Source organism: Sarcophilus harrisii, chromosome 3 (genome assembly GCF_902635505.1).
Source record: "Sarcophilus harrisii chromosome 3, mSarHar1.11, whole genome shotgun sequence".
Taxonomy (NCBI): Eukaryota; Metazoa; Chordata; class Mammalia; order Dasyuromorphia; family Dasyuridae; genus Sarcophilus; species Sarcophilus harrisii.
In genome coordinates, this window is record NC_045428.1 from 3,053,707 (window position 1) to 3,065,975 (window position 12,269).

The following is a 12,269-nucleotide window of genomic DNA, read 5'->3' on the forward strand; positions in this document are numbered from 1 at the left end:
TCCGGACAGTGCCGGGGAAAGAGGGACAGGGGACTAAGTGGGGAGGGGCCCCCATCTTCTGCCCGCCCACCTCTAGCCCCTTTATTGGGCTTCTTTGTGGCAAGCTCAGGGAGCCGGAAGGCTGCACTCTGGGCCAGGCTGTCCCACTGTGTGCTCTCTGGGTGATCGTGGGCACCCTCTGGGCCCTGCTGTACACGCAGTCTGCCTGGGCTCTTTCTCCCTCACTGAGCCTTTTAGGACTTTCCCGAGGGACTCAGCCAGGAGGAACAAGGCAGTGGAGCCTGGTGGGCCCCAGGCGGGGTTCGGGAGGACGGGGCCCCCTCCCTCCCATCCTCCCCATCCTGATTCCCCGCAGCCGCCGCCTCTGTGAGGATGAACGGGAGAGGATGGCTTTTCCTGTTCTGGGGAGCACGGAGGGAGGTGAGCCCAGAGCCCTCATTACCCAGAGTGCTGCGGGGGCAGCAGGTTCACTGGCCTGGGTCCCTCCCCTCATGGATGAGCTCCAGGGCCCTGGAGTGAGCCTCCGGAGGGCACAGGGTGGCACCTGAGGCTCAGGACCAGGAATCATTGACCCATGGCTCCTGGCTCGGGGGCTGGTAAACATTGAGCCGCTGACCCACGGGCAGCCCCATCTCCCTGTCACAAGGAAGAGGAGCTCAGTGTTGCTGCTCCTTCCCACACGGTAGGTCCACCTCTCCTTGCCCGGTCCTTCTGCGGCCCAGCGCTTGCCGGGTGTGCCGAGTACAGGGTGCTGGGGCGGGGGGGGGGGGGCTAGCGGGCCAGAGGCCGAGGGGCTGGGGAAGGGAAGGCTCAGGGAGCTGCCGGCTTCCTCAGCCTCCGTGAGTGGGAATCACCGCCGTGGCTGCGGAGGTGCGGGGGCCCGAGAGGAGGATCCTGGGGGCACAAGGGGAGAGCACAGGGAAGACCTGTCGGCAAAGTCCTGGGGACAGGCTGCTATGTGAACTCGAGTTCTTCCAGTGTCGGCTCCCAGGACTGGTTCTCACTGAATTTCTTTCTAGGAAACTCAAAACCTTTGCCAGGGAACTCTCACCCTTCCCCTTTCCTTTCTTCTAGGCAGAGAGGGTTATCAGCCCAGCTTGACAGGAAGGGAAACTGAGGTCCAAAGAGGGCTCATGTAGCGAGCGAATAATGTTTTGCCGGCCAACATCCTTTTCCCTTCTGTCCCCCTCCCCAAGATGGCAGGCGGTCCCGTCTAGGGCAGCCATGTCCTGACCTTTCCAGCAGATTTCCACCTTGGTCATGTTGTATGAGAAAGGTCCGACCAAAGGGGGAAGCACACGAGGAAAATAAATCAATGAAACAAACCAAAAAGGTGAAAATCCCTGAGTTTGGTCCATGCCCAGGCTCCCCGTCTCCCCAGCTCCCAGGCTCCCCGGCTCCCAGGCTCCCCGGCTCTCAGGCTCCCCAGCTCCCAGGCTCCCAGGCTCCCAGGCTCCCCCCGTCCCTGCCTCCCCACCTCCTTGGCTCCCAGGCTCCCAGGCTCCCTGGCTCTCTCCGGGTGCAGACAGCATTTCCTGTCCTGAGATGAGATGGTGTTCATAAAGCCTTAGCTCAGTGCCTGGCGCACAGTAGGTGCTCACTCCCGGGCCTCTTCTCCTTGGGCCGGGAGGACTTTGGGAGAGAACTCTGGGTCCTCACGAAGGAGCGGCCTCCCAGCTGTGACCTTCGCAGCTTCAGGGCCCCTGCTAGGCTTCCCCCTGGGGGTCTCAGAATGGGACGTTTGGCGCTTGGCCAGGGCGTCGGCAGCCTTAGGAAGCCCTCACCACGTGCCGGGCCCCTCGCTGAGCAATGGGCCCCAGAGAAAGAGAGATGAGTGATGGGGGGGGCAGGCCCTGCGGACGCCCCTGGTGGCCCTTGGAATTAGGGCGGCCTAGCGAGTCAGGAGGCGGGCCCGGACCTGGCCAATCCATTGCTTGTCTTCCTTCCCCAGCAGGAGGATGCTCCCCGACTACCTGCCGCGCCTCGCCCTGCTGCTGCTTGCGGCCAGGCTGCCACAGGCCTGCCCCGTGGGGTGCAACTGCTTTAAGGGGGAGCTGGTGTGCTCCTCTGAGGACCTGGTGGACGTGCCGCGGGACCTCCCCGAGAACGCCACGGAAATCATCTTTGTGGAGACCCCGCTGGCAGCCATCCAGCCCTGGGCCTTTGCCAATGCCAGCCGCTTGTCCAAGGTGGTCTTCCTTGACTGCGGGCTCCGGTCTCTGCAGGCGGAGGCCTTCGCGGGGCTGCCGGCTCTCGAGGACCTGGAGGTCACGGGCAGCCCCCTGGGGGGTCTCCCGGGAGAGGCCTTCAGGAACCTGAGCGGCCTCCGCAAACTCACGCTCAACTTCAACCTTCTCCAAGTGCTGCCGGAAGAGCTCTTCCAGGGCCTGGACGCCTTGGAGGCCCTGCACCTGCAGGGGAACCGGTTGCAGAGGCTGCCCGCGGCCATCTTCCAGCCCCTGGGGGCTCTGTGCCTCCTGAACCTGGCTCAGAACCTCCTGGGCCAGATCTCGGAGCGGCTCCTGGCCCCCCTGGCCGGCCTCCAGACCCTGAAGCTGAGCGACAACGCCCTGGCCACGCTGCCGCCTCGGGCTTTCTGGGGCCTGGGTGGCCTCCGGGAGCTCTTTCTGGACGGGAATGCGCTGGTGGAGCTTCCCGAGGGGCTGTTCTCGGGGCTGGGTGCCCTGGAGCAGCTCTGGCTGCAGCACAATGCCATCGGCCATCTCCCGGAGGCCATCTTCTCCCCGCTGGCCAACCTGACCTTCCTGAACCTGCAGGGGAACAGGCTCCGGGCGCTCCCCGGTGGCCTCTTCCGCCAGACCCCCAGCCTGGCCAGGCTGTCACTGTCTGGCAACAGGTTGGAGAACATCTCCGGGGACGCCTTCGCAAACACCCCCAAGCTCAGCGTCCTCACCCTGTCCCACAACGGGCTGGCCGGCCTCCCGCCCGGGCTCTTCGACCGCGTCCCCCGCCTGGCCAAGCTCTACCTGGCCGGCAACAACCTGACGGCCCTGGACGGGTGGCTCTTCCGCAACCTGAGCGAGCTGGAGCTGCTGAGCCTGGCCAACAACCAGCTGACCGCGCTGCCCACGGGCATTTTCGACGAGAACTTCAGGCTGTTTCACCTGGGTCTGCAGGGCAACCCCTGGCGCTGCGACTGCCACCTGGCCTACCTCCTGGACTGGCTGCGGGAGTACAGCGACCACCACTTCAACCTGCAGACCTACTGTGCCAGCCCCCAGTACTTAGCGGGCCAGCTGCTGCCGGCGCTGGAGGCCGAGCAGCTGGTGTGCCCGGTGTCCCCGGGGTCCCACAGGGCTCGCGCCTTCCCGGAGGCCGCAGAGGACCCCAGCAGCATCTGGGACCCGGAGGAGGAGGCCCGAGCCCCCGCCCCCTGCACCTACAGCAGCGCGGATGGGACCGTGGCGCTTGCCTGTGACCGGGAGGTCTGCCGCTGGCTCCGGGTCCGGCTGTCTCCCAGGGAGACCTTGGCCGGCCCGGGCCTGACGCTCAATTCCACGCGGGACTGGGTTTTGGAATCGAGCTGTGGCTCGGTGCGCGTGACTCTCTCCATTAATGCCCCGGGGGGAGGGGGCTAGAGCCAGGATAGACACGCCCCGCTCCGGGGCCTCTCTTCAGGGGCCAAGGGGGGCTCGGGAGCAGACTCGGAGGGGATCTCGCCTGGCCGCCGGGTCAGCTCCAGGACTTCTCCCGCCCTCGGGTGCTCCCCCGGAGGCTCTTCCTGCTGGGCCCGACAGGGAGGCCGCCCTCCTGGTGGCCGGGGCTCCCTCCTGATGCCGGCTCAGGCCGCCCTGCCTTCTCACAGCCATTTAATCATTAAAGTCCCAAGCCAGCAGGAGGGTGGTCATGGCTCTCGGGTGGGATGGACAGAACCCCTGGGTCTGGGGGGAGTCTGGGCTTGCCTTCCTTCTGGGAGACCCAGAGGCTGCACGGGAGAGGGAGCTCAGGGGAGATGGCCCCGGGCGCCCCAGCCTGGGCAGATCTCAGGCTTCTGACAGACCAAAGTGGACACAGCTTTGAAGGGGGGAAGGAGCTAGGAGCCAGGGGGGCTGCCCCTCCCCCATCTGTCCTTGAGCTTCTGGGCAGCCGGACCAGCTCGGGCAGGGGGGAGGAGTTGGGGGTGACTAACAGACCTTCTGATTGGGCAATGAGCTGCTACGGAAACATCAGGGTTCGTTGGGGGGCTGGGGAATAAAACCCTCAGATTCTCCTGGACAAATGCCGGGCCTTCTTGGGCCTCCCTGGGCCTCCTCTGCGTGCCTCGGGCTGTGATAGAAGCAGGGGCAGGAGGGAGCCCCCTGAAGCCCAGGGCCGGGCCAGGAGAGGCTGAGGTCCAGGGACTGGCCCCTGGGCAGGCGCTCCCTCAGGGGGAGCCTCTCCTGAGGAAAGGCCGGCCAGGCAGGAAGGAATTCCCGCCAGAACGCGGCCACGTGGGAGATGCTCCCACTTCTCTCAGGCTTTCAGGCTGCGGGAGGCCTGTGCTTACAGCAGGTCCTAGGTGAGGGTAGGCCTGGCTGGCCCCATTCTCCAGATGAGGATGAGCTGGGGAGAGATTTATCAAAATTCACACAGACTTTCAGAACCCAAAGGGCCTTAGAGCGGAGGAATATCACGTTTTCAGTTGGGGAAACAGGCTCAGATTTGTTCGAGGGCCCACAGGTGGCAGATGGTGGGTTGGGGTTCCACGTGGAGTGCTCTTCCCACCACCCTGTTCTTCGGAAGCATCCCAAGCAATAACCACTGGAACCGGCTTCCTTGAGCCACCTTCAGCACCGCCCTCTGGGGACAGCTGCCTCCCCGACCTGCTTCCCTGGTCCTACCTCCCGGGGTCACTATCTCGCTGGCCAGATAAGGCCCCGAGGGCCCCGTGCCCGCATGCCCAGGGCGTGCCCCCCGTGCCCTCATGCCCAAGGTGCCCCCCGTGCCGGTATGTCCAGGGCGGGGCCCAGCCGCTCCAGCACACTGACCAAGGGCCCCCAGGCTCATCTGGGCTCTGGGGCTGGTTCCTCTCCTCGGTTACTCTGGGAAGTCTGTGGCCTTGGGAGGGAAGTGGCATTTCCTTTAGCTGCCGGTGGTCCCTGGAGGGAAGAAGGCTGGTCCTGGATTGGGGAGAGACTTGGGTCCAGATTCTGCCTCAGGCATTGGCGTTGCCGGCTGTGTGACTTTGGGCAAGTCAGGGCTGGTCTCTGAGCTTCCTCAGTTTCCTCGTTGGTGAAAGGGAGGGGATTGAACTTGAGATACTTCCCCTCCCCCCAGGCATCGTCCAGTTCTGAGTCCAAGATGCTCCTCTTGCTGAGGAAGCTACAGAACCACTTTAGGAATGATTTCATTCTTGGGCAACCTGGGCCCCCTTCCCCCGCCCGGCCCCTCCTCCCCCGCCAGGCTCCCTGGGGCCCCTTGGCCGCCCAGCTGCTTCCTGTCTGTCCTCTGCCCCGGACCCTGGGCGGCCCAGGCCCCATCTCGGGAAGGCTGTTGGATTGGAGAGTGGCCAGAGAAAGTAGCCGGTGGAAGTCCCAGATCCCCCGAGAAAAGGGTCCAGTGCAAGGAGGATTAAACTGGGGACCGAATATTCGGCGGAAAGAACAAGCAAGTCCCGGCTTCGATCCAGGAGGCAGAACCCGTCAACCCTTGGAGAATTAACCCAGACCCCTCCCCAGGTAAGCCCAAGCTGAAAAATGAAACCTCAACCCACGGCAAGGGCGAAACCGAAATTATGCCGAGAATCCCCCATCCCGCTTATTCCCTAAACGACTAAAAAAAACTCAATAAAAGCCCCCCTTCCAGAAGAAAAACCAAAAAAAACAAAAAGAGAAGAAAAACAAAAAAACCTCCATTCCACTGCAAGACGGCACCCTAAATCACGGCCATCATCCCAACCTACAGAAAAAAACCCCCTCAAAACCCTCTCCCTCCCTCAACTCTACACTAAAATATGCACCTTTCACCATTGAGCCATCAAATTCACAGTTACAATGAGGAAGAAAAAAACAAACAAAACAAACAAGGGCAAAAACAAACAAAAATACAAGGAAAAAAAGAAACAAAAAAAAACAAACAGGGGACAGAGAAAAAAACAAAAAATACAAAAAAAAAAAAAAAAAACAGAAACAAAACAGGGGACAAGAAAAAACAAAACAAGGAACACAAAACAACCAAAAACTCAAGGAAAATAAAAACAGAAAGAAACAATAATAAAACAAACAAGTGAAGAAGAAACAAACACACACAAAAACAAAAAAAAAACAAAACAAAAGCACAAAAAACACACACGGAAACACAAGGAACAAAACAACCTCAAGAACAAACACAAAGGGAACAGAAAGAAGAAAACAAACCAGAAACCTAAGGGAACAAATAGCAAACAGAAAAACAAAGAAGAAGGAGGAACAGGGATTTTATTTTTATTTAGTAACATTATTAAATAATACAACAAAATTCCACTCCAGAAACAGCCCTTAAAAACCATTTAGCCAGTATATTCCCTACCAAAGCCCCCTATTCCTCCCCTTCATCCCCCCTTCCCTCTAAGAACCGGTCCTCCGGAAACTGCCTCAGCCCACCCTCCCGGAAACCTCCCCCTTAATGATCCCATCAAACACTTTGTTCCCAATTTTATCCCACCCCGCTTTGAGCAATTTTTTCTTAACTCACTCCCCCCTCACTTCCCCCCTTCCCACTTCTTCATCGCGCCTTCCTCCTTCTCCCTCTCCTCCTCTCCCCCGCCACTTCGCAAGGATCCCCTCCTTAATCCCCTCTCCTCTCCTCCCTTCTCCCCCCACAAATGTTAAACTTCCTCCTCTGCCAAACCCCAGCAACAAACCAACTCCCAGACTACTCACAAAAAACCCACCTACACCCCCAATACAACCCCAGGAGCACCCAAGGTTAAAACTACGCGGATCACACACTGACCCACATTTGGGCCGTCTCCTTTCCCACTACTCAACTCCTGGCCCCACTTCTTTTTCCCGGGTTTTAAAGGGCATAACACCACCTTCCTCAAAATCACCCAAAACACCCCCCCCCTAAACCATCCACCCCCCCGCACCCCAAAAAAACCAAACCCGAAAAACCAAAAAACCCTGAAAAACCGGAAAACACCAGGAAATCAAAACCGCTCAAACAACCGGGCCCCATCCGCACCCCTTCCATCTCCCCCTAGAAACACTTCCATTCGCCTCTCCCTTTCCTCCTCGCCCCCACCCCCTCTTTCTTCACTTTCTTCCTCCTTCCCTCCTCTTTTCTCTTTCATTCCCTCCCCTCCCTTTCCCTCTTCCCTCCTCCTCCTCCTCCCCTCCCTCCCCTCCTCCCCTCCTCCTCCCCTCCTCCTCCTCCTCCTCCTCTTCCTCCCCCTTTCACCCTTCGCATTCCTCATTCCAATTGGGGGAAGACACTATCCCAGGGCCTGGCGTCGCCACTGCCCAACTTGCCCCAACGAACGCAGAACTCCATATCTTCCACTCAGCCGGCCAAATTTATTTCTTTCTTTTTTTTCTTTTCTTTTTTATTTTCTGGGCAAATTAAGTAACTTCCGGTCACACAGCCAGGACGTGTTAAGTGTCTGAGGCCAGATTTGAATTTAGCTCCTCCTGGCTCCAGGGCTGGTGTTTGATGGTGTTTTCAGTCCTGAAGGAGAGAAAATTCATAGCTGGAGGGACACAGAGAAGAGCTGGTCGGTTCCTTCAGTGGGTGTTTGTGTTTATTTTTGTCATTTCCCTTCCTCTGCCCCTGGTCCCCTCATCCCTCACCTCAGTGAGAACCGCCCTTCCCCACCCCCTTTATAGCCTTGAAGGCCGTGGGAAGGGGGAGGCTTTTAAGGTTGTTAAAGGGGATGGAGCTGGTGCCCCAAGCTCAGGTGGCCCGGGCGCTGACTGGGGGAGGGCCGCGCGGGGCGCTCAGGGGGCCCGAGGCCCGGCGGGGTGGGGCGTCTCCCTAAAACCTTAGGATGCCGCGGGGGCAGGCGGGGGCGGTTTCCTCACAGCTTCGGGGCCTTTCCCAGGCGGGAGGCCAGCCTGCCTCTTGCTCTCCGGGGAAGGGACTCCTTGTCCCCCTCAGGAAAATGCGGCTGCCTCCCGCTCCTCCCCGGCCTCCTGTGGCTGCAAGGCTTCGGGCCGCCCGCCCCCGGGGCAGCGCGGGAGCCCACGAGGCGGTCTTTGCCGAGGCCGAGGTCCGGGAGATCCCGGCGGCCGGGGGCGCGGCTGTCACCGTCTCCTTCACGGCCACGGGCGTCTCTCGCATCCCCCAGGGGGCCTTCGGGCGCCCGCCCGGCCCGCGGAAGCTCGAGTTTCTGCAGAAGCCGAGGCACGCGGGGGAGGTGGGCGCCTTCGACCCCCTGAGCTGGAGATTTCCAGCGCGCCCGCCTGGCGGGCTCCGCCGCTGGGGAAACTGAGGATGCTCAACCTGGAGAACAATCGCCTGGAGCGGTGGAGGCGGCCTCTTCTCCGACCTGGCGGGAGGACTGTTCCTGAAGAACAAGGCCATGGGGCGCTGCCCGAGGGCCTCTTCGCTGACTTGCACGGGCAGAGGCTTCTGCACCTGGGCCGGAACCGCCTGGAGGTGCTGCCCGGGCTCCTGCTGCGCCCCCTGGAGCTCCTGCGCGGCCTGCGCCTCGGGGACCGCCGGCTCCTGGGGGAGCTGCGGGAGCTCGGCCTGCAGGACCACGGGCTCCGGGAGCTGCCCGAGGCTCTGCTGCGGGACCTGCGGGGCCTGGAGAGGCTGAGCCTGATGCGCAATGGCCTGCAGGGCCTGGAGCCCCGGGCCTTCGCGGGGCGGGCGCAGCTGCGCCAGCTCAGGTTCGCCTTCAGCCAGCTGCGCCAGCTGCGCCAGCTGCCCCCGCAGCTGTTCCAGCACCCGCCTCACCTGGGCGAGATGGACGGGAGTCGCAACCCGTTGCCCCAGCTGCCCGCCCCCGCCCCCGCGGCCGGGCCGCACGCGCTCCGGAGGCTGCTCCTCTCCCACAAGCAGCTCCCCGCGCTGCCCCCCGGCCCGCTCCTCCGGGCCTTCCCCAACCCGACGCAGCCGGACGTCGGGCGCCCCTGGCCCATCTCCCCTGGCCCATCTGCGGGAGCTCTCCCTTCGGGCCAACCGGCTGCAGAGCGTGCCCCGCGGCTTCTTCGAGGCCCTGCCGCGGCTCGGCTAATTCCCATTGAGCTGCCAGCCATGCCCCGAGAAAGCGCACAATCCCCATCTCTCCATCCAACAATGACCACAGAACCTCCAAAGAAACTGCCAACAACAACCACAGAGCCATTAGGAGCCATACAGCTTCCAAGCATCTACCCACCAACGATCACACAGCTGCCAATCACCGCTCTAACTACCACACGACTACCAACACCATCTCAAACTAGAAAGGTGCCCACAGCAACCAGCCAGCTACCAACAACCGCCGTGTCTGGAGCCCCGCCTCTTTTAGCACTTGGCCTGCTGACCCCCCAGCTCTGTCCGACCACCCCTGCAGCCCCTTGGATGACAACGGTGTCCCTTTTCCTGCTTGTCTCTCCTGATGCTGAACCCACCATTTCGTCCACAACACGATCTGGAGCCCTTATGAACACAGTCTCAACAGGCGGTACCTGGGACCGGGATTCTCATCCCAATTCCTCCAAGCCCTTCGATGGGAGTTTCACTCACCAGCACAGCAACTCAGCTTTTGTCCTGTACCTGTCGCTACTGCCTTTGCAGTTGTGTTGGACCATCACCCTGGTCAGCTATGGGTGCCATCTGTATGCAGTTACTGGTCACAGAGACTGGCCCTTGGGGTCTGTGAGATAAAGGAAATATAGAGAAGTCATCAAGGTTGGGGCCCCACACCATCCCCCAAGGCCCTCTCCTTGACAGGTCTTGCTTCTGCTTCTGGTCAGAAGCCTGAACCAGATGAAGCTCTCTCGGGTTAGAGCTGAGGTTGACTGTCTTTGACATCTGACCATAGTAGCATCCTGTATCAGGAAGTCCTGCATTCAAACCCCACCTGGTTAAACTCTCACCTGTTACTGGCTAGATGGATCATGGTGAATGCGTATTCCCAGCTCCTTGTGAGGGTTTCTTGAGTTTAATTGGTAAATCTGGAAGAAGAGGAAAGTCAAGGTCATGGGCCTCCGGGCTCCCCTTGGTGCACACTGGTGCACATTTCACTGAGGTAGTCAGTGACCTCAGGGCCGGCAGTCTGATGACCTTACCTCTCTGGAGCTTGGGAGAGGGGCCATTCAGTGCAAGGTTGCTTGGAGACAGACCTAGAGTGATGTGAACTCAGCACAATGTGGGTCCATTGATGCTCATCTTGATGGCCTTAAGTCATCAGAAGAAGAGAAAATTGTGTGGCCGCATGTGGTCAACGTGATCAAAATTTAAACCAAACAGAACCGAAAGGGCTAAGCCCTCGCTTATCATTGTCCCAGGGTTCTAGATGCCTGAAATCGCACTGGAAACATTAAACATTCCCTTTTCCCTTCCCCCAACCTAGATGTATGTGCAAGCATGATGGTATAATTAGATTAAGGGTACCTGTGGGCTGGAGATAAGGACTTTCTGCTGCTAAATCCAGGAACTTCTCCTTCACTTTTCTTGTGTCCCTGAGCCCGTCTGGGTTCTGAATCAAGGATGGAGAAACAGCCAAGTCTCAGTTACCTAGGAGAGGCATCTAAACTGTGGGTTGCCCAGATATTTCCTGCTGTTGCCCACCTCCTGGCTATTTCCCTTTGCAGGGCTTCCAAGGAGGGTCTACATTATCCCGCCGGACCCCCCACTCCCAGCCTTAAGTTGTAGTTTATTATTATGCAAGCCTTCTCTCCTCTGATTGTACAGAAAGGAAAGCTTGGAATAGAAGGAAGAGAAAATGAAAGTGGCTTCAGGAGACACCATACATGTTCATTGAATGAATAAAAAAAATGTGCTCTTGAACACAGAGCTTCAGGAGACACCATATATGTTTGTTGAATGAAAAATAATGTGCTGTAGAACACAGGGCTGCAGACTAAGTCACTCAGGGAAGAACTGTTGAGTTGTTGTGGGGTACTGGATTTTTGCTTGATTTTATGTTCCCCTTAGACATCAACGATAAAAGTGCCTTGCACGAATCCCTTTCCTTCTGGGCCTCAGCTGCTTCATCTGTAAAATGGGGATATCCAATTTAATGATGTCTAAGTTGCTTTCACTTCTCAAATTCATAACTCCAGACTCTCATGAGTTAATAAAAAAGTGAAAGGTTGGGGGGATCTTGAACACACCACCCCTACCCTTCCCTTTATGCCATTCCTGGATCGTGTGCCTTCTGAGGCAACTAGGAGGCCCAGGAGGTAGAGACTGGACCCGGAATCGGGATCATGAATTCGAATCCAAGCAAGACACTTCATCCAGCTCTGGGCCTCATTTGTAAAATAAGGATAATAATAGAACCTACCTTCCCAGGCTTTTTGGTAGGTTAAATTAAATAATATTTGTAAAGTGCTTTGCCAGCCTTCTAGTACTTCATAAATGCTGGCTAGTATGGGTGTGGCAGGCTGAACCATTTGTGAATTTGGGTGGGCTTGAGGAAACTGGCAGGAAAAGCAAAAGGAGATGAAAGGTCAGGTTATCAAAAGCATCTGGGGCTGCAGGAGAAGAACAGAACATCCAGGACATGCATATTCATGCATGGCCATATCACTCCCAGAGAGCTGGGTTCAATTCTGGGTACCACATTTAGGAAGGAAGGCAACAAGCACCTACTATGTGCCAGCATTTTATAAATACTATTTGAGGATCATAGATATGGAGCTAGAAGGCATCCAGTCTAACTCTATCCATTGTTTTACAGATGGGGAAATTGAGGGGTTATAGAATTTGCTTAAGATCGTGTGGCTATACCAGTGATCCTGGGCAAATCACTTAACCCCAAATTGCCTCGGGCAAAAAAAAAAAAAAAAAAAGATCATGTAGGTAATGATTATCAGAGATAGGATTTGAACTCAGCTCCACGACCAGTATTCCTTATTAACTCAAGGGGGTCCAGAAGAGAGTGACCAGCAAGGTGAAAGTCAATTGAGTGCATGAGGATCCACTGGCAGAAGTCGGTCTCCTCGGCTTGGAAGGGGAAGACCAAGAACGGCAGTCGTCTTCAGTGATTTCAAGAGCTGTCATCTGGAAGAAAGGTCAGATGCATTCTGGTCTTTGGGGGCAGGACCTGGGGCACTAGAGACACATGTGCTCATGAGTGTGAGCATGTTGTGTATTCAATGTGTGTGTGAGTGTGTGTGTGTGTGAGTGTGTGT

The 12,269-nt window shown here is 58.1% G+C and overlaps 1 protein-coding gene across 1 annotated transcript; it reads left to right on the top strand.

Annotated features, from left to right (window-relative positions):
- The first annotated feature begins 527 nt into the window (after positions 1-527).
- CPN2 (carboxypeptidase N subunit 2) lies at positions 528-5,520 on the top strand. The gene is made up of 2 exons (XM_031957391.1): positions 528-682; positions 1,952-5,520. The coding sequence occupies exon 2, from the start codon at positions 1,959-1,961 to the stop codon at positions 3,597-3,599; it is 1,641 nt and encodes a 546-aa protein (XP_031813251.1). The 5' UTR covers positions 528-682; positions 1,952-1,958; the 3' UTR covers positions 3,600-5,520.
- The last annotated feature ends 6,749 nt before the right edge of the window (positions 5,521-12,269 follow it).